This window comes from Orbicella faveolata, unplaced genomic scaffold (assembly GCF_042242905.1).
Source record: "Orbicella faveolata isolate gen_17 unplaced genomic scaffold, um_ofav_v1 contig_1, whole genome shotgun sequence".
Classification (NCBI taxonomy): Eukaryota; Metazoa; Cnidaria; class Anthozoa; order Scleractinia; family Merulinidae; genus Orbicella; species Orbicella faveolata.
The window spans coordinates 15,175,952-15,197,257 of record NW_028301536.1 but is presented as its reverse complement, the minus strand read 5'-3'; the positions used below and the strand labels follow the sequence as shown (position 1 = coordinate 15,197,257).

Here is a 21,306-nt window from a genome sequence, read left to right as displayed (position 1 = left end):
AATATGGTCAGTTTAAGCTGCTCAGTCACCCAACGACAGTAAAATTTGTTGAAATGAACTAATACAAGAGAACGGAATTGCTAGCAAAGTGGTAAAAACGGAAATGATGTATGCAAGCCAAGGTTTTATCAAGCATTTATATCACTAGAGAAATCTTTTTTGTCATCTGACGGGACTAAATAAAATTGTCACGACCTCAGCTATTTATAACGTTAAGAAAGCTGATGGTCAGGATGTTATTTATCACTCCTCATTTAGACGGTCATGTTACAAAAAAAGTTCTTTTTCACGCCTTTTTCAGTTTAACTTAACCTCGGATATCGACGGATACCCTAAAAGGCCTTATGATGATGTACCTAAACCATTTCTGAGCCTCTTGAAGGCAAGCTAATCTCTTCCTGAAGTCTAATCCAATTTCCTTCCAAATGAATTCCGCTCGAGCTCCGAATGATTGATTAGAGACACGTGCACTTTGTGCCGACTAATATTTGGAGAAAAATAATAATTACACTAGAAAACAGGCTGGTTTTACAATGTAAAATGAACGCAATTTCCTGGTCGGAAAAAGGTTGCTCCGATCGAGCGGAAAGGTTCTCATTAAACAACAGAATAAGATGTATTGATTACATTATTGCAAAAAATGTAACTTTATTAACTTGTAGTAACATGAAAACGGCATACAAAAGGTTCTAACTTTTTTATACAAAGCAAGCCTAGGTAAACAAGTAGGCAGAAACATAGTCTGTCCGATCCACAGACCTTCTATTTTTCTTGAATTCGTCGAGATCGCAAGCTTAGCAAAACATTAACCTAGCGTGTGAGATATGAATGAGCAAAAAAAAATAAACACCTGTGGACAAACTGTAGCAAAAAGAAATTTCTATGATCATGTATAGTGTCTATTTTTTCATTATTATTACATCGCACCATTGATCGCGCCATCTTGAATAACGTGACAAAACTAAGAAGTACAGTTAAAATTGGAATATAGGGGACCGTTCATTTTTTATCAGGTAGGGGGGGCTGGTGGGATTTGGGGGGGGGGCCCATGCGAAAAAAAAAGGCTTTCGAGGGGGGGCCATCCCAAAAAAATAAGGGAAAAAGGGGGGTCACGTGAAATATTTTAGTAAAACTTTAAAATGGCATAATGTTTGAATATCAAAAAAATTGCTGTAGAATAAACATAGAAGGCAGGATACAAATTTATTACAAACTTTCCTTCTGCTTTAAAAAAACGTTTGGCGACAAAAAGCATTTGTAGCTACTGAAAAGAAGTATTTAACACTGTTATTTTCGAATGCAACTTTCACTGGCACTCATCTTCATCTTCGCTGTCGTCGAGTTCTTCGTCGCCGCTTGTGCTGCTATGGGAGTCTCTTTCACCGATGCTGCAAGAAGCAGCAATGCTTTCCGTCAGAGTGTACTCTTCAGGGTACATGAAGGTGTAAACATAATCTCTGACTTCCTGCTCAAGGTTGGCGGTGATTCTGCTTCTTGCAGCATTAGTGAAATAATTCCCTTCCAAGAGCTGTGCGATGTATGGCCCATCTCTTCTAAATAACGACGTGGCAACATCCTCAACTTTAATACACTCTTCCGGGACGGCCGTTCTAGGAGGGTACACAAGGCATTGTGGAAGATCATTTCCTAGCGGGTTTCCAACACAGATTCCATAAACTCGTTGGACGTTGTTTTCAGTCCGCTTCCTCTTTCTTTCATTTGACTTTCTGCGGTTTTCTTTTTTCCTTCTCCTTTTGTTGATGTGCTGTTTGAGTATGCCCTTGAATATGCTGTTATAATTGCTCTTATTTTCTAGTGCTTCCATGTCCTGCGTGACCTTCGTCAACTTAGCTTCTATACATTTGATCTGTTTTACGTTAAAACTGTGGGCATTCATCAATTCAGATGAGGGAGATGCCAATGAGAGGCCAAATGCCACACGCTCAGGGCGAGCCATAACTAGGAGATCCGAAATTGACTTCTCTTTCTTTTGATTTGTTTTTCAAACAACAGCTCTCTGTACGTAGTAAAGGGATTGTAAATATTGTCTTCACAGTGAGCACAAAACGTGAAGTAGGGGGATACTAGAGAAATATTAAAAAAGTTGAAATCTAAATATTGTTTGTTCAATTTTTTTTTGGGGGGGGTCATCCCAAAAAATGACCGCTATAAGGGGGGGGGGGCCATGTGAAAAAATTGGTAAGCTGAGGGGGGGTCATGCGATTTTTAAATGGTGCTTCCCAAATCCCACCAGCCCCCCCTCCCTCATAAAAAAATGAACGGTCCCTAGGGTAGAAAGACTGGTTGACGTCTGTTTTTTTTTTCTTGTGGGGAAAGTTTTGGGACTGGAGGTGTTGCAAAACGTTTCTACACGATATGTACAGTTGACTCGACCGAAGCCAGCACCCTCTGTCCTGTCCACTACTCCCTCAGGATATTATTGTGGCTGTTCGACGACCTGACCGTAAAAAATCAAAGACTTTTGGGGCAGTCTAAAACAGTGGATACAGACATTTCTGCGTAGAATGTCTTTGCAGTGAATCCAAACTGGCGCCGGAAGATTGGCCAATAGGCCACATTCGATGTATCAATATTCTAGCGTGGCTCCGAGGCCTTTAGGACAAACTCAGGCTGTATTTGGTAGCGTTTTCTTTGTATCCAAGTCTCTTTTGGACAAAAGGAACTTTGGAAATTTGCGCTTTTGACCCGAAAGCCTTGGAGCCATGTTAGAATATTGATTTATCGAACGTGGCCTAACGAGAGAGCTAACGAAACATATGGCTAGTGGGAAGGCTATCCAGTTGGGAATTGCAATATTCCTAACCGACGTAACCTCTGAACGGATACGAAAATCAGACTAAAGCCATAAACGCCGGTCCGGTTAAGCCACTTTGAGACCTTCGACTGTAATAGTACGCTATTGATGTCATAGAGAGATCTAATGAACCTAATGAGGTTGGTGTGTCACATGAGAGGACAATAATTAAGGGTGCTTTTCATTAAGCAGATCGATCAGTCGGATTAAGACGATTATTAAGCTATTCCCAAATGAAATACATCAAACAGTACTGACAACACAAATCAAAACTGTCCAACTAAGTGGAGTGTTTTTCCCCGCATCTGGGAAAATCCATTGAAGAAAAGGAGGGCAACGAACGAGTTTGTCAACAAGGAACGAAGCACAATTCTGCATGGCGTTCGGTTAGATTGGGTAGCAGCTAGCTGGCGCAAAGAAATCGTTGGGAGTGAAAAAAAAATGGTGCGAGGTGAAAGCACTAGAAAGGAACAGGAATTTTAGTCTCACGAATCAAAGTGAACTAACTTCCAAAGGTGCTTTGTTTTCGTAAACTTTTCGGTCGGTCGAATCGTTGCGTCCGATTTCCGACCAAAATTTCCTTTTAATCTTCAGCTTAATGGAAGAGTCGTGACGCATCTACCACCTGGTCATCCCTCTAAATTAAGTGTACTTTTCTGCATGTTTTTCTCGTAATACCATCGTTTCTGAAACTAATAAACTAGATGCTCCCAGTCTAAAATATAAAATTGAAAATACTGGATTTAAGAGTGGCACTTTTAACACCTCGGGGAAATGGGAGGTGGCTGCTACATAGGGGTTAGCCCGCTTAATAGAGGTTCTTCAGGAATTAGGAATTAGCATGAGGCCTTTTACAAACGTCAATTCATTCGAATACAAACATGCTTAAGGCAATATAGAATCACGGGAAGACAATAATAAACGTGGGTTTGGATGTCTTCATCAGCGGTCACTTTCTCTTTCGAACTCTTATCCGTCATCAAACCACGTGTATAAAATCGAATTAAATTTTTGGGACCGCTTAATATTGGCAAGGACAATAGAAAACCCTCATCTGGACGACCAAAAAATGGCCGACGTCGCTAAGTAGAGGTGGCCATCAATAAGGTTTCTATTTATAGTATTTTACTGACAATTATTTCGTGACTTTCATCTTGAGGGGTGGTCGCTTAACCTGAAATGTATAAGATCGTTCATCGGCCCAAATTTTGCTCGTTAGAGACTTAGATAGGTCAACTGGACAGAATTATGGAGAAAAAAGAAAGTTCTGGGACAAAATTTGCTTTTCCTCCATAGAGGTTCGACTGAGAATCTAACGGGTCTAAAAAGATAGCAATATAATTAACCCGCACTGTAATGTCACCCAGACCAAGTGTAAAAAATAACTAATACTTGTTGACAAGCAAAAGACCGAGACTGGGACCGACCGACCAACCAACTTTTTCCAAGGCGAGTTATACCAGAAGGTGGAAAATCTTTGACTGGTATTTGCGTGCTCACCTCTGATTTATGCCTGTCTGTTATAATCTGGTACCAAAATCCAGCATGTCTAAAAAAGATGTCCGGTCCACCGTACTACAAGTTACACAAATACATTGTGAAAAATATCTTCTATAAGGCTAATCAGACAAGAAATGTAAAAACGTCTGGAAGAAAATTCATGTATTGACCTCTTCATTGCTTCTGTTATAGTCTGGCACCACAACGTATTCATCCTGTACTTCGTACTTCGCTCGGAGAGAGTCGATCTCAGGTCGGCGACTCTTCGCAGTCGACGAAGACGCACGAGCCTTCTTGACCTGCCAGTAACACACACCGGCCGCAAGGATCGCTAGAACAATCACGCCAGCCAACATTCCGATCAAGATCTTAGGGTGCTGGGTTTTATTGGCCATAGCTGACTTCTTCCCAGGCTTCTCTTCTTTCTGAACACTGACTGTTGGCATACCTGTTCAAAATAGTAAAATGTTCGGTTATCTTCGTTATTTTCCGGACATCGACATCTTCGGAAAGTGGTCGTACATCTTCGGAAAATCGTCGCAAACGGCGTTATTAGTACGTTTAAAATATAGATTTAGCCAGGCCTAAAAGCGGAGCTCCTGATTGCAATAATAACAATAATAACCATAAAAGAATGAAAGAATTTGTTTTTTCTTGGATCAGAAGCTCAAAAATTATCAATTGTGAGCATGTAATTTTTCAGCGTGTGGTTTCTTTATTTTTTCCAGCTAAAACACAGGTCACCCAAGCGTAATATAAGAGTTTATATGGAGAGCTGTGGATAAAATATATAAGTTTGTATGGAAATTAGAAGATGACATCGAAATCAATCAATGTATGGGTAATTTGCCGAATAAACACTCTTGAACATTCAACGGTGTCATTTTTTCTCATCCTAGAGAGTTTAAACGAGATTTGTGCGAAATTTAAAAAATATGTCCTAATAACACCGTAGGACATATTTTTTGAGCCTGCAATCCAATCAAAAACAAGTACTTCAAGAAACACGTGACCTTGATGAACTCTGAACCCGAGCCCGCGAAATGGTCACGTGATACGGGCCAGCGGATACCTTGTTTTGACAGCGGTCAGTTAACCATAACATGGACGTCCAATATCAAAGATGTTTCTATGGTAATGGTGCTACTCACTTATTTTTCAAGGTATTGGGCTTGGCATATGGACGTACCAGGGGCGGGGGAGAACACTCTGCGACGCCTGGCACTTTTTTTGTGTTTGGATCATCCACCAAAAAGTGACGTCACATCCGGTAAAAAAGCGGGCTGAGCGGCAAAATTAAATTTGAATGCGACATAATCGTTCTCTCAGTAAGTAAAATGGTTATATTTCGTAATCGGCGGGATATTTCTAACGTTTTATTTGGCCATGAGAAACAAAATTTTGTCGTCTTCCTCGTCATATCGTTTGATTGAGGAAAAGAACGATTATTTATTCAAAAACACGCTGTTTTGAAGGCGTGTGTTTTTACGAAATGTCGTCGTTTCTTCGCTGAATTCCACAGGAGCCATCGTTTGCGTGGAAATAATGATTTGTAGGTAAGTTGCACTCAATTCAAATATCCTATTCTCTTAGGTAGGTATTACACTAAGAGAAAAGCGCTGTGTCAGTTTTCTAGACGTGGGAGAACCTATTTAACAGAAGCCCATTTTTCAAATTTTCCCTTGACAAACACTTGAGAGTAACGTAGACGTGTTAATCGTATCACACTGTAAGAGTAGACCCACACACATAACGCGGCGGAACTTTCTTGCTGATCGACACTAACGCAAATTCATGTTCTTGCTTGTGACTCAAACTGGTGTTATAAATTCTGTTACGATTGGTTAAGAACCTTGAACAAGTAATCTTAACTTTTCTCTTGGCAATTCCTTAATTGGTAAACGCTTCCTTAAACATAGGCAGGCCGTGAACCCCTTAAAAATAAACAAGATATTCTTATGGGCGATTTAGTAATTTGGGCATCTCGTGTTTTTTTCAGTTATAATCTAATTTATTTTTCCGTTTCAACAGTGTTGAGTATCAGCGACACTATAAAGTTTCAATGCTCCCCCCCCCCCTCGGATCCTATGAGGTCAAGCATGCATGCACCTTTCATTTCTTCAATTCCTTTCATTTGCCTTGTTTGCTGACCAAGTTCCTTATCTTTTAATACCTAACTATCATACTTGCAGCTTATTTTGGAAGGTTACTCACACATTTTGCCTTATTTTGAATGTGCTTTCTCTATATAAGCTTACATCAAGACATTTCAGTCCCAGGGAATGACAGAACACTAGCAATTCTGACAATTCTCTCTCACAGAGTTCAATTATTTTAATTCATCACACTTTCAATGTGCGATCTTAACAAACTGTTTGCAAACAGTAATGAAATATCATGCCCCAACACCCAGCCATAAAAGGAAGTCTGGGAACAGATAGTAGCAACAATGATACTGCCAGGCTGGTGAATGTTACAAGCTATTATGAACTCATGTCTGACAATGATGAGTGACCATGAAACATGGTGCGGTGGAACTGAACACCCAGACAGCGAGTGACATTGCTAGTGTTAGTGTTGTGAAAGTGATTGCTAGCTAGTAGTGTCTGTGAACTTGGACCAGACCAGAAAAGACAAGGTTCAATACCAGAAGTTGACTGAGAGTAACAAGTTTGTACTCAAAAACTGAAGCTGCCTGATCAGACCAGTCTTGAGGTCAGCTTCATCACAACTTGTCAAGAGTTCCTGAATTGTGTATGTGGGAGGACTCCATGTAATGACATAAATTGTTCAAAGAGATATTTTAAAACTTCTCTCTACGGGTTTAGAAAAGGGATACAGTATTAAGGGGCTGGACTTTGAGATGGAGCTTCCCCATTAAGAACTATGTAGAATACCTCCCCCACTGCCCCTCCTTGTGTAACAAGGATGTTCAAATTGTTTTCTGGAAAAAAGCAATTACCGGTAAAAAACAAACAGTACCAATTTAAGGGATTGTGTGATTATCAATGTAAGTTCCCATTTGTATTTTGAATTAAAATGGGCCTAACATTATCCACAACAGTATAAAATAACCATACTTTGCAGCTTCATAGAGACTCAATCTGATAATGAAAACATTACTTTTATATTTCCCCTTCCTTTGTACTTTGTGATATTTTTAGGGAAATTCTCAAAAAGTCCCTCTCCCAAAGAAAATAAAATATATAAATAAAAATAACTTTTCTTTAATCTTGAAAATGATCTCTGCAATAAAAATGTCATTTTTATGGCTCTTTATCATCTTTAAGTGTGTTGTGAAGAAACTGCTTATTAGGAAAATATAAATGTTTGACGGAAAAAATGGACAGAAAAAACAACAAACTCTTCTTTCAGAGGAGCTCCTATATTTTATAATTTTTGTAAACCTCTTACAGAATGCAACTTTTGGTTAGGTTGCACTTCACCATCAAGGAAGAAATCAAACCAGAGAGGCTTTGTACCTTTATTATGATTTGCATTATCAGTAAAAAAAATTCACACTTGGACAGGTCCACTGACACTCTTACATGTATGTTAAAGATGGGAAAAACAGGTTCAGCATCATCTAAATCAAGGGATTGTATGCCAGTGTGGGGTGTATATGCCAGGACGTAACCACCTAAGAAAATACAAACACTAAAATTAAAATCAAACAACAACTGAGAACTTTTAGAGACCTCCATCAGTCACAAAGAGACCAAGAACCAGATCTTTTCAGTTAAACAAATTGACATCAGTTTTTCATGCATCTGTCTTGAACATTATTGATCATGAATTCTGCTGTGGATCCACAGGGCGATAGGATACACTCATCCGCAAACACAGGAAAAACTGACATCAATTTGTTTTTTTAAAATAACAAACTCATTGCCAAATTGTATGCTCTCGCTCATTGACACGCCTCTTAAAATTATAAATTTATGTGCCAACAGGTCCACTTATTGATGATGAAAATTAGCCAATGAGTGCACAACAATTTCTACAGTTATCGTAAAAAGTATAATTTTTCTCAGTAATGATTATTTTGTTAGTAAGAGTTTCAGAGGAAAAGTCCAGTGTAAAAATGTTATCTCAACAGAAAAAAATAATTTAGTTTAACAAGAGGAATTCAGAAGAACACTGATTAAGAAGAGAAATAAAGTGCATCTCTTGTTTGCATTTCTCTTGTGGGTGTTTGCTCATTTACCTGACCTATGAAAAACAAGATATAATGTATAATTTTTACCTCTGCTGTAAATTTTTCAAACCAGTTGTTTTCACTTTCAGAGTGGTTCTTAAAAAGAATCACAAGCACACCATCCACCCCCTCAGTCCCTATTCCTACCCTACAACAGTACAGCCAGGATCCAATATCAACCCCCCAACATAACTCACCATAATACTCCCATACTACAATACAATCTTTTTTTATTATTTTGTACAGACATACCTAGATTAAACCATCAGATCTCTGACCTTTTGGTCCACTTCATCTCCACTAGGCCACGAGAGCAATCAGTGCAAATTTATTTATGTTTGTTGGTCTAATTTATTATTGCTCTCAGATTTCCCCTTCCCCTTTGATGAAATTAAATTGGTTTAAAAAAATAAACTGCTGTAAACTAATTAAAGCAGAGATAGAAATTGAGCCATAAAATTACTACAATTTTGGTATGAGGATATTGAAATAGCTATAAGTTATTAATATCCATATGTTTTATTGTAAAGAAAGTGTAACTACTTACTGGTAAATTGAACTTCATTGTCAGAGACAAAAACCTAAAAACATCTAAACACAGGTCAGTGAAGACATTGCCAGTTTTGCTTTTGCCAACAACCACTCTGCCTCAAAAATATAGAAGATAATGACAAAATCAATAACAAAACCAACCTCTGTTAATTTGATAACCACACCAAATTCCCCTCCAAAATTCTCTTCGTCTTACAGTGAAATTTTGCCAACAGCATAAATTCAACTCAATGCTTTAACATGCTTCTCTCATTAAACTTTTACCCCTTGAGTCAGAATTTGTAGGTGTATCACATAGAATTTCACAAAAGATTAAAAATGCTGTTAAACTTTTGCAAATATCTGCATCATGTGTAAAATATGCAAATGAGGTGACTGATGATGTCATACACTCAACCCAATATTACATCAAGTTGGTAGGCTTATAGTTCTACTGGAAACACACCTATGGCTATTAAAATTATACACAGCCTGTATTTTCCCATGGCAACTCACTCTTTTCTAGTCCCCTCTAACCTGAGGCCACAACTTTGACCTTATAATATTAATATGCTTGCTGAATCATGCAGATGAGGCACCATTGACAAATATCAAAATGGAAAGCCAAAGGTGGCCAGAAAAGCCTATATCAGAGAAGGTTGAAACCCAGTATGTTGCCATGGTAACAAAACTGTTAAGCTCATATTATGGAGGACATCTGCACATTTCATCATAATAGCACTTTTAAAGCACTGTCCCTAGGAGCCTATGGTCCCCTGTATCTGGACAATAGTTTGAAACTTGTCTGGGGGACTGGATGATCTAAATGGTAGGTGGGAGACTCCCAGAACATTGAAGAGAGTTGCAAGAAAGATTGTAAAACTAGTTCCTTGCAGGCACTCATTAGACACTAACACTACTAACATGACTGAGTTTGGACAATATATATATTGTTTTTTTGGATACATGTAAACAATGTACTGTTACTGATAATACAAGAGGTACCTTGCTACTGAGTTAAGTCTTAATGTGTGTATTTAAAGGAGAAGGTCACTCCAAAAATGTATATTTTTTGTCAATGCTATATGAAAACCTTGCACTTTAAGGTTAGCTACTCACAGAAGTTTCAGCCTCTAAAGTGCAGGTTTTCCTTATGAAGTTCACCTGCAAAGAAGCCCACAATTTGAACATTGTTGCCACAATTTCAAACAGTACTCAGCAGCCAGGTCCCATTTTTGTGTCCTAATGGCTTCCGACAGTTTTCGCTGTGTGCCAGGATTCCAGTGTCTTTCTTATACGGCTTTCTTATTCCTACACTGGAATCCTGGCACAGAGCAAAAACTGTCGAGGCTGACAACAATTTGTGCCCTCTGCCGGGACAATATAACATTCTTTCAAACAAACGCTAATTTTACACTTTTAGCATTCTCACATTCTTTCACACGTATTCTATTTAATATATGCCATTCGCTTGTTATATTCAAAATTCTTAGGTCTGTTTTATCATTTCATTGTTGTCCGTCGAAGACAGCAGACTGGCTTTGAAAGCTCACAATTTTAAACAATTTTACCAGAGAACGTTTTTTACCTCTTTTATAATGAATCCTGGTATCGGATCTTCAATATTTTAAGCAAACAATCACTTTAAGATCAAACCAAGCTAGAACTTTCAGCCCACCCACAATGAAGCAATCACACCTGACCTTTGTGAATTATTTGATGCATGCATATGAGACAGCCATTTTCATTTTTTCTTTATGAGATGGAAGGTAGATGACATTTAAACATTGATCACATAATGAACAAAAGTCCTGTTGCTACAGAGCTACATTGTACCCCCACCAGATTAACAGAAGATGAGGTGCTGAAAACAGATCTTTGGAAGAACTAAAAAAAGCTGTGTGAACAACCACCAGAGGCCTGTGTTCCCACAGCATTTCTTGTTGAGTTAATTTGATATAGAACATAACTTTAAAATCTCAAAATGGTTGAATTAACTAATTATGAAGTCCTACAAGTATGAGAATTTCAGATTGTATGATTGCAACCAAGTATGAAGTTTGATAGAGAAACAATGGTAAATCTTACAATTCTACTTAACAATTATTGAATTGCGAGCTCAAGATTCCCATCAGGTGATAATATGGTTGATACAGCCTCAAACTATCACCTCGAAGAAGTCTGGACCTCATAGTCCAATTCTTGAAAAGGAAGACAGAAGATGTTCTCTATTTTATTATTAATAGATAATAATTTAGAGGTTCAAGCTAATTACAAGATAAAATCTGAATTCTATCCACTTTACAGTACCTGGTAGGGGGGGGGGGGGTACTCCCAGAAAAAAAACCCAAAACCCTTACTCTATTGATCACCAAAATCTGAGATTTTCTGTATCCTATTTATGCCCGGACCAAAAATTTGACAACCTATTTACAACCGTTGCCACTGACACAGTTGCCCTAAACATAAGTTTTGAAGCCCTTTTGTTTATGGTCTTATCAATAATGATGAAAAAGTAGTTTCTTCTAAACAACATTACCCAATTCAAGACTACAGTAGAGTACAAAACCCATACCCTATTTAAGACCAAAGTGGCCAAAATCAAGACCCTATTTATGACCAAAACGGCTGAAAAACCCTACCCCTTTGGGGCCACACATACCTATATAGTGCATAAAAGGGAGTAACCTTAACCCCCCTGCTCCGGGTCACAGTAGAAGTGCGTACCTGTCAAAAGTGGGGGTTAAGTTAAGAGGTAAGGATATACCATACCATTGGGAGCTAACCCTAAACAGGCCAACCCCCCCCCCCCCCCTTTTTGAACTGCCCAAAGAAGTTGATCCCCAGGCCGACATTGCAGTTGAGATAATACAGAGGAATGTACAATTAACCACTGGATGACTGAAGGAAAGTTCTACTCATCTGGACTGCTTCATCCCTTTGCTGATCTTTTCGGGGAAATCTGATATCCCCAAAGTACAATGAACTCTAGCTCTCAACATAGATTATTTTCTTACAGAGAAAAAAGTATTCAGCAAGAGATATGGAAATAGGATACTAACCTTGAGTAGACGATTTTCCACCACACGCACGTGGATACAGAGCTTCAACTGTGTTCACTTGTAGAAAAAACCGGCTTCTGTTAAACATGTTCCCATGGTACACAGTGCAAACTATGGCCAGCAATGCTTCATCCAGGTTGTTGTTAACATTATAGGCTATTGCACTTAGTGTTATCACCGAATCACGAACAATAAGAATCAAAAGTCGGAACAACCCCAGTTTTGCAAATGTGTAAAATCCGCCATTCGATGACAGAAGGCTCTCCGTTATTTTCCTTCAAAACAATACTAAACTGTTTTCTTTTGCCAAAAGTTCTGCTTAATAAGTCGAAGAAATGTGCCTACAACATCTTTCTATCCTCAGTATGAAAGGACACGAACCTGATGGTTTGCAAATAGAGGAAAAACTTCCCCAATCGAAACGCCATTTTTTCGCTTTGTGAAATGAGCTGCGCGGTGCAGTTTAAACCGGATGTGACGTCACTTTTTGGTGGATGATCCAGATACGCAAATTTCAGGAGTCTTCTGCCCTGCCCCTGGTCAATAACCAATAACCCATATTTGTGCAATAGGTCATTCAAAACAATCAATCAATCATTAGTCAGTCTAATCAATCAATCAATTAATCATCAATCATTCAATTAACCAATCATCAGCCAGTTAGCAAAATCAATCAATCAATGGATCGATCATCAATCAATCTGCTAAATCCTGCAGATCCCCTTACACTGCTCTTGCGTCCCTAATCATCGCAACTCTGACAATCTTCAATAAATTGTATAGGAAACTAGTCAACAAAAATGTCACGAAAAACTGGCTGCTAAATACATTCAGTTAAACATGCAGCTAAATACAGCAACTGCAACCCTATCAAAGACCTACAAGTAACCATTCCCAAGTAAGCTCTAATTTTAGCTAACGCTGACTCAAAGCCACTGGAGGCTAACCAGAGCGCTTCTCCGGCAAACAATGTTGCCATATAGGCTACCTGTGGTGTTGGTTAGGCTAACCAAAGTGGTGTTTAGGCTAACTGGAGTGCATTTTAGCTCGGTGCAATTCCTGTCTTTTATAGACAGTTCAAGAAATAAATGAGTATCACTGTTAATCAGACATAAGTGGTATTCGAATCTTTAAGTCACCTTGCCCATAAGAAAATGAGATACCACCACCCTGCTTTTCAAAGAGACGTTTACATGTAACCGTTACTCCCCTTTCCCTTAGGGTATGAGTTTACTTGGTGTGTCCCCCCTTTCTGGTTTTACAGCCCCCCTCCTGGTAATTGTTGCACAGTCCTTTATCCGCAAGAATACTTACGTAAAGTCAACGACTGAGCTTTCTTAAGGTGCTCGTAAGGCGGGGTTTTCCTAAACCCTAGCTTATTGACTTAGTACTAAGTCCAGAAGAAAAAACATTTGGTTGGATGGACATTTGGTTGCAAAGTCGGTGGGAAATGTCATCGACTCAAATATTTCTTAGTTCAGTCCGACCTTACTCAACAAATAAGAATTCTATTTGAACAGTTTGGAAAATCTCTTGGTGAATGTTGTAAATTGCGCACGCTTAATGAGTTATTGACGTACTGAGATCGGCCAGCGTTTTCGTGGCCGGCTCATCTGAACCTGTCCGGCATTTCACAGGTCAGCCGCTGGCATTGATTTCTATTGGACTGTGTCGAGGAGATCTTACGGTAGAGCACTATGGCTAAAGTATTGCTTATTCTCGTCGGTCAAACACTTTCCTTTACATACCTGTTGCTGACGGGGTAATGGGTCTGATTGTGACATTGAGGTGGGTGAACCGTGTATCATTACCAACAACGTTTTCAGCTTGACATGCATACTGTCCGGAATCAGCCGCAGACACGTTTTTCAACTTCAGTTTTAGCTTCCATTTTGGCCAACGTTGGCCATTTTGGCCATTTTGGTCGCCGTTTGGAAGCTGCGTTAGTTCGTACAGGCTCTGGTTTATGAGAGTGCCTAACTTCTTGTCATCCAGGACGTCAGAATCACGGTAATACCAACGATATCTAGTATCGGGATCCTTTGTGAGTACAATACAGTGCAGTTCAAGGTTGCTACCAGCATAGACAGGTTCTTCCTGTTCCCACATGATAAATATGTGAGGAACGCTTTTGATTTTCTCTTTAGGAGAAAAAAAAGCCAGTGTAAAGCCATAGCTTCTTCGCCAAAGACTTCGACTGTAATGACATTCACGTACATTGATTGATAACTACCTTGTAGCACTGTCTAAAGATGCTGGGTCACGCACGTGTCACGCAAACGTCACACAATGTTTTGGAGATTCTTACTTATTTATAAATTTAAAGATTACAATACAACAATCATTTTACAGATGAATCGCAAATACAAACAACGAAAATCTGGGAATATTGTCAGTATATAACTCGCTTTCATCACGATTCCACTGATTACTAAAACCTGATCTCTGTAGTGGGCAACAAAGGCTAACGCGGAAAAACGTGCTAACGTCTCATTCAATCAGGATTGATGTTGGTTTTCTCCTAATCAACAGCCTGACCAAAACAAACAAAAAACAAACAGCATGTTTCCCCTCAATGATTGGCTACAAAGAGTGTCATGCGAGGCTTTTGAGCCAATCACAGAACGACGCAAAACACTTACGTTCAGGCGTTTCAATTTTCTTCGCGGCTGCGGAAGATTAGAATAAAAGAACGCCTGGTCGCAGGTTACATGATTTCTTCTATACAGTGAATTTTTTAAACTGCGCTTCTATAAAATGAAAAGAGAACAACGTTCCGTGCTACTTACCAATTACGTCAAAGTTGTACGAATATGTTAATCGGCCATACATGTTCGATACGATGCATGTGTAATTCCCCTCATCAGCGATATCCACTCCAAAGAAGTTAATAATGTAGTCGTATTGCCCTGTTGCTATAAACTCGCCGGCTCTGTGTCTTCCTTGAAACACCTTGTCATCCTTGTACCACGTGACCACCGGAGCTGGGACACCTTTGGCCTCGCACGTCAGTGTAAACTTGTCGCCTTCCTTATAAGCCGATTTTATCGCCTCCATTTTCGTTGGATAAAGGAATTGGGGCTTTTCTGTAAAGTTGACAATTAAACAGCGTTTGTAACTTCACAGAAGCATAGAACAGAGTAGATTTCTTACTTAGAGCGGTTTTCATTTTATGTTGAAAGTCATCACAGATGCTGGTAATACGGGACATTCAGGACATGTGCAACAAAATGTATGCTTAAATCACATTTGGGAATAACGCATTTTTCCCACTCTTTGAGAACACCACATGTAGATTCCAAAAAGAAGTGATATTATTAGAATTCCTTCTGTTTAATCAAGTACAACTAGTTATAGACTTTCAGAAAGTCCTTCGTCTTGTTTATTCATGACCTAAATAGCGAATTCAGTTTATTCTTTGTTTTCAATTTGATGATCGGAGAAAATGTTTTTGAACAAAGGAAAAAGAAACCCGGATAAACATGTCACCCTGGGTTAGCGCTAATCGGCTTCCGAACAACTGGACCGTGATGGAAAATAAAAGATTTGTAATTAAATCTGAGGATGTAATAATAAGCTGTACCTCCTGTAATGTTTGTAGGTGAAACTGTTGGGTCTAAATAAAGAGAAAATAAACAAAATGAGCGTGTTAGATATACTAATCATCAAATACTATCGTGGAAGAGTTCTCGTCATTTGGTCATTAGCCTCATAAAGAAACCTAGAACAAATACATATTTTTTTTTTTACCCAAGTGCCTCGGTTCCCCCCTGTTAGTAGCTACGGTCCTGTCCAGAGAGTAAGTTTACGCAAAGACTATTTTCTCAAACTTCTTGGGAAAGGAAAAAAATTACAGGACGGGATGATAGATTGGATAACTGATACATTGATAATTTTTACTTGCTCTGTAAAATTGTAAATATGCTAGTCATAATAAAAGTTGTTGTTGTTGTTGTTGTTGTTGTTGTTGGAAGGAACAGGAGGGGGGTAAAGCAATGAACAATTGCTGGTTTTCAGTGTCACGTAATTCAAAGTAGATCAAAATAAAACTCAAAACCGGTCAATAGATAAAGTCCAGAATCTGGGAAATGAAAGAAGGTAAATATGCAAAGACTCTCGCCAAAATTCTGGTCACAGCAATTTTTCTTATGCGAGATATTTTTCAGACACGTTTTTCAACTTCAGTTTTAGCTTCCATTTTGGCCAAGGGTCGACGTTTTGAAACGGCGTTAGTTTGTACAGCCTCTGGTTTATGAGAGTGCCTAACTTCTTGTCATCCAGGACGTCAGAATCACGGTAATACCAACGATATCTAGTATCGGGATCCGTTGTGAACGCAATACAGTGCAGTTCAAGGTTGCTACCAGCATAGACAGGTTCTTCCTGTTCCCATATGATAAATATGTGAGGAATGCTTTTGATTTTCTCTTTAGGAGAAAAAAAAGCCAGTGTAAAGGCATAGCTTCTTCGCCAAAGACTTCGACTGTAATGACATTCACATACATTGATTGATAACTACCTTGTAGCACTGTCTAAAGGTGCTGGGTCACGCACGTGTCACGCAAACGTCACACAATGTTTTGGAGATTCTTACTTATTTACAAATTTAAAGATTACAATACAACAATCATTTTATAGATGAATCGCAAATACAAACAATGAAAATCTGGGAATATTGTCAGTATATAACTCGCTTTCATCACGATTCCACTGACTACTAAAACCTAATCTCTGTAGTGGGCAACAAAGGCTAACGTTGAAAAACGTGCTAACGTCTCATTCAATCAGGATTGATGTTGGTTTTCTCCTAATCAACAGCCTGACCAAAACAAACAAAAAACAAACAAAAAACAAACAGCATGCTTCCCCTCAATGAGTGGCTACAAAGAGTGTCATGCGAGGCTTTTGAGCCAATCACAGAACGACGCGAAACACTTACATTCAGGCGTTTCAATTTTCTTCGCGGCTGCGGAAGATTAGAATAAAAGAACGCCTGGTCGCAGGTTACGTGATTTCTTCTACACAGTGAATTTTTTAAACTGCGCTTCTATAAAGTGAAAAGAGAACAACGTTCCGTGCTACTTACCAATTACGTCAAAATTGTACGAATATGTTAATCGGCCATACATGTTCGATACGATGCATGTGTAATTCCCCTCATCAGCGATATCCACTCCAGTGGGCTACCCTCGAAGAAATGGGAGATGGCTACTTAATAGGAGTTGGCCGCTTGATAGAGGTTGCTGTACCTTGAATATTTTTTCACTATCGAGTTATGGCTCTTGATGTAGCTAAATTTCTTAGTAAACATGGAGTCAATTCAAGACAATCATGATAGACGTCATTCTCGGAGACCCAGGGGCAGTTAGCTGAAAAAAGTCTAAAGGGGTCTTCGCCCGAACTTTTTTTTCACCCGTTTAGACTTTTCTCCGCTCCCACTAACGGCCCCTGGGTCTCCGAGGCTGACGTCTATAATGATTGTCTTGAATTGACTCCATGTTCACTAAGAAATTTATAACCCGATAGTGAAAAAATATTCAAGGTACACCAACCTCTATTAAGAGGCCAACCCCTATTAAGCGGCCACCTCCCATTTCACCGAGGGTAGCCCACTTTATTATATGTAAACCAAAAATAATTGCACAGCGCGAAAAGTCCTAGGTACGAGTTTAGCGTTACAGTATTTACGCAGGGCGTGTAGGTAACGGTGGTCTAGTAAAAGATGACAACACGAGCAATGGTTAACTATTCATTTTTTTTACTGCTTAATTTAATCTCTTCCTACTCAACAAGATTGTGTGTTCCCTGTGGTTCCAAGCCTCACGGAGCCTTACTTATTAGGATTTATTAGGATAGAAATTGTCCTACCCCTACCCCCTAAAATGGGATGACAGCATTGCGTGACGAACAACCAAGGAACCGCTCCAAGCAAGGATTCAAGCAGCGATAGATCAAACGATGATCAAAAGTGATATTTTGGTGTAGTGGAAAGCAAGCAGCTATCCACAAATCACTTAGCCGTTTTTCACCTAGATGCAGTGCTGATCATATGTGTCGAAAGAGGGTCATAGATTCATGGTATTCGACCATTAAATAAGTTGACAGTTGGCGATGTACATCGGACGTTGTGTAAACAAAAGCAAACCTCTGCTTTATGTGCGACGAATGGTGACAGAAACACGTCAAATCGGCTTTTGGACCTGCCTTTTACAGCAAATAAGGTTAGAACATTTCGAAATTATCAGCTCTATGTCTATTTCAACTTAATATAGCTCAAGACATGTGGCGCGTGCTAAAATATATATCTAACCCGTAAATTGAAATTTGACGACGGATGGTCAAATATCTGCATTTTTAACGTACTTTAAAAAGCTCTCGCGCCGCTCACAATCATTTGCCCAAAGAAATGTTTAGAGGAATCTGTAGACCATCCTTCTGCGATTCAACCACCAGAAGCTTAATCCATTTGATGGTTTCGCACATGGTAAAAATCGATTATTTTTACGAAGTACTTTGAAGTGAATGAAATACATGTCTTCGAAATTTAATTATTTTGCACCGAACAAACACCGCAACATTCCCTAAAATCAACCCAGTACACATTTAAACATTGCAAAAAAATATTTGAGTGTTTAAAGACGGAAGAATGATGTCGTTTTGCATGTGAGGCTCTCAAACCTGTTTAATGAAATGGTGCGTCAAATGACGATTTTAACGGAATTTGGTTACTTGCATATTTCTTTGAAATAAAAGGATATTTTGTCAAAAGAAAACCATCCAGTAGTTTCTGTCATGCCCTAGCCTATCTACCGTAAAAATATGAGCGAAATCGAATTTTCGACCCTTGCCGAGTTATTTTCCATATTTATGGACAGGGACTCTTAACATTGCTTTACTCTTCGGCCCAATACCCAGGGTCTTTTCAGAAAGCAGAAAGAAGCCAAAAGATCCAAAGAGAATATTCCGAAAGCGAGAAGACTGTGTTCCTTGTCGTGAATTAATAATGACAAGAAATAGTTTTCACTAGAGTTGCCACCTCACGTTAATTATATTTTCCAGAGAAGCTGTGCAATGTTAACAACAACACTGAGGTCTTAAGCTTATTTCTGTTGAGATTCTGATCTGTCTGCGTGTTGTGTTTTTCGATCGAGTCTGTCGTCTACCACGTGGCTGATACATGTCTTACAAATCAAGTTGTGGAAGGCAAAATTATTTCCAGTACTGCTCAATAACTTCAAAGAAATCAATGTCAGAAGCAAGGCACTTTTAAAAGGTTACGTTTGGATTAACCGTTCTTGAGGCCGCACAGAATACTCCCGAAGGACCTGCCGAAGCAACCTCGTGGAATAAATTACCCAGAGCACTTCGTGTGCTTGCTGAAAAATTACCCGCTACGCTTAGACTCGCCAAAGTTTGGTCAAATCGATTTTCTAACCTCTACAATATTTATATCCATTTCTTCATACACGCGCGGATTCTATGGTGCCTCCTCGGCTTTTCGGCTCTGCCCGCAAAGCCTGCCCAGGCAGTTACTTACGGTTTAGTCTGTAGACAATGGTTTAGGCTTGTTCTATAGCGTAACCCCATGCATTTTCCACAATGCAAGCGTATTTTCCTGGTGCGTTGTATGCCTATTTAAAATGAACTTCCTGAAAATATGGTTAACGCTGCAAAGATACAGACCTTCTGTCGCCGACCAAGAACCTTTTTATTCACATCACAATTTTTTAGAAGATTTAAATTGTAATTTTAAATTGTAATATTAGTTTTATAAATGTATTCTTAGATTCTTATATTTCTAATGTATAATTTAATCAATGCTATAGATAGATTTTTAGTATATATTTAATTAATTTTATATTTACAGGGCCCCTATGGAAACCAGCCTTCGAGTTGAATGGGCCACAATGACAATTATCTGAAAAAATTCCTATAATAAAATAATTCACTCAGTACTGAGAGTGAACATTAATCTTACCTGACGTTGAATTTCGATGTGTTTTCCGCGTTGAACCTTAAGAAAACCCGAATAAAATTAATTGAAAAGTGAATGGCGACATAACGGTTGCGTTTGGAACAAAAATACTTTTGCCTGCCGCAAAGTCAAACTTAAAAGAGATCACAACAATTTCATCTGATTCTACTACCAGTTACGTAGGGTATTTTTCTAGTTCTCCAATTAACAACTGTTGGCTGCCGGAAAACACTGCACCCTCCGGGAAAGAAATCCTTAGGAAAGACTCCCATGTAAAAAGGACCGGGGGGTGCTAGTCCTACCTTTCAGGGGTTAAAAAGGCGGTTTTGGTGTCCCTTAGGGTGTTCAGCCTGAAAAACGTGCACCGCAGGAGCTTTCGAGGTATCTTAAAGGGTATTGAACAGAAAAAGATATGAGGGGAGCTAATTCTCTATTTTCCAATTGCCCATAATTCACTCTGTTTGCCCCCCAAATTTTGCATAAACTATTGTTATGAAATGCTCTTGGGAATATGCAGACCTCCAAAGTGTATTTCACAACAATAGTTTATGCAAAATGTGGGGGCAAACAGAGTGAGTTATAGGGAATTGAAAAATAGAGAATGTACTGTTTTAGAATTGGTACCTCTTAGGGATGAAAAATTATTTCAAGCCACGCCCACAAAACAGAATCTTGGTACCTCTTAGGGGTTCTTTTAAAAATTTCCGACGAGGACCCCCCGTCCTTTTCATATGGTAGTCCCCCTCCGGAAAAAAATCCCTTGCGAGGAAGCAATTAATACAATGTAGCGACGGTAGAGCAGGCGTTGGTCCCCAACACTGGTAAAGTCAAAACTTGTCATCATCGAACTTTGTCAGCTGAAAGCGCGTTCTACAGCTTATATTAGGTTTTTAAGCTGACGAATTTTTAAACCGTGTTTAAAGATTAAATGTAAAAATGAAATGTAAATGTAAATTATTGAAACTCAAACGCGAGATTCGTTTATGAATTCAACAACTCTAGTGTGGCGTTCACCCACCCAGTTATGCCCAAGTGAAAAAACAAAATGTTTAGATCATTCTGTTTGAATGTTTCGAAATGGTTAGTGACCTCTTGCGCATACAATCATGCTTAAGAAAATAACCGACTGAATGTGTATCTCAGACCAAAACCGAGGTGATAACGAGGTGATCGTTTGAACGAGCTGCTAGTAAGGTCCAGGCCTACTTTAATATTATATTGTTAA

At 39.0% G+C, this 21,306-nt stretch overlaps 2 protein-coding genes and 2 long non-coding RNA genes across 9 annotated transcripts in view; 1 reads left to right on the top strand and 3 right to left on the bottom strand.

The window, feature by feature from the left end:
• LOC110061249 (fibroblast growth factor receptor 4-like) overlaps positions 1–21,306 on the bottom strand; it is a 42,834-nt gene that overhangs the window by 21,336 nt on the left and 192 nt on the right. The window contains exons 2-4 of one of the 4 annotated variants that reach the window (XM_089291480.1): positions 20,085–20,120; positions 15,690–15,722; positions 14,896–15,192 (exon numbers count right to left, since the gene is read on the bottom strand). In XM_089291480.1, the coding sequence (XP_089147606.1) occupies positions 14,896–15,192; positions 15,690–15,722; positions 20,085–20,120 (366 nt within the window). Of the gene's footprint in view, positions 1–14,895; positions 15,193–15,689; positions 15,723–17,192; positions 17,321–20,084; positions 20,121–21,306 lie in introns of those variants that run through there. The other 3 variants (XM_089291483.1, XM_089291489.1, XM_089291494.1) reach the window with 3 other exon arrangements.
• Positions 3,919–4,763, bottom strand: LOC149118204 (uncharacterized). Its single transcript, XM_089291506.1, has one exon. It carries the CDS (start codon positions 4,759–4,761, stop codon positions 4,474–4,476), a length of 288 nt encoding a protein of 95 aa, XP_089147632.1. The 5' UTR covers positions 4,762–4,763; the 3' UTR covers positions 3,919–4,473.
• On the bottom strand, positions 7,682–13,829 carry LOC149118203 (uncharacterized). Of its 3 annotated transcripts, XR_016207843.1 has the most exons (4): positions 12,181–12,447; positions 12,107–12,140; positions 9,061–9,157; positions 7,682–7,955 (listed from the first exon to the last, which is right to left on the bottom strand). It is a non-coding gene; the product is annotated as an uncharacterized LOC149118203 (long non-coding RNA). The 3 variants fall into 3 exon arrangements; XR_016207844.1 differs by lacking the exons at positions 12,107–12,140; positions 12,181–12,447 and adding an exon at positions 12,488–13,829; XR_016207842.1 differs by having other exon boundaries at positions 9,061–9,161; positions 12,107–12,462.
• LOC149118202 (uncharacterized) lies at positions 17,779–20,083 on the top strand. The gene is made up of 2 exons (XR_016207849.1): positions 17,779–18,327; positions 19,974–20,083. It is a non-coding gene; the product is annotated as an uncharacterized LOC149118202 (long non-coding RNA).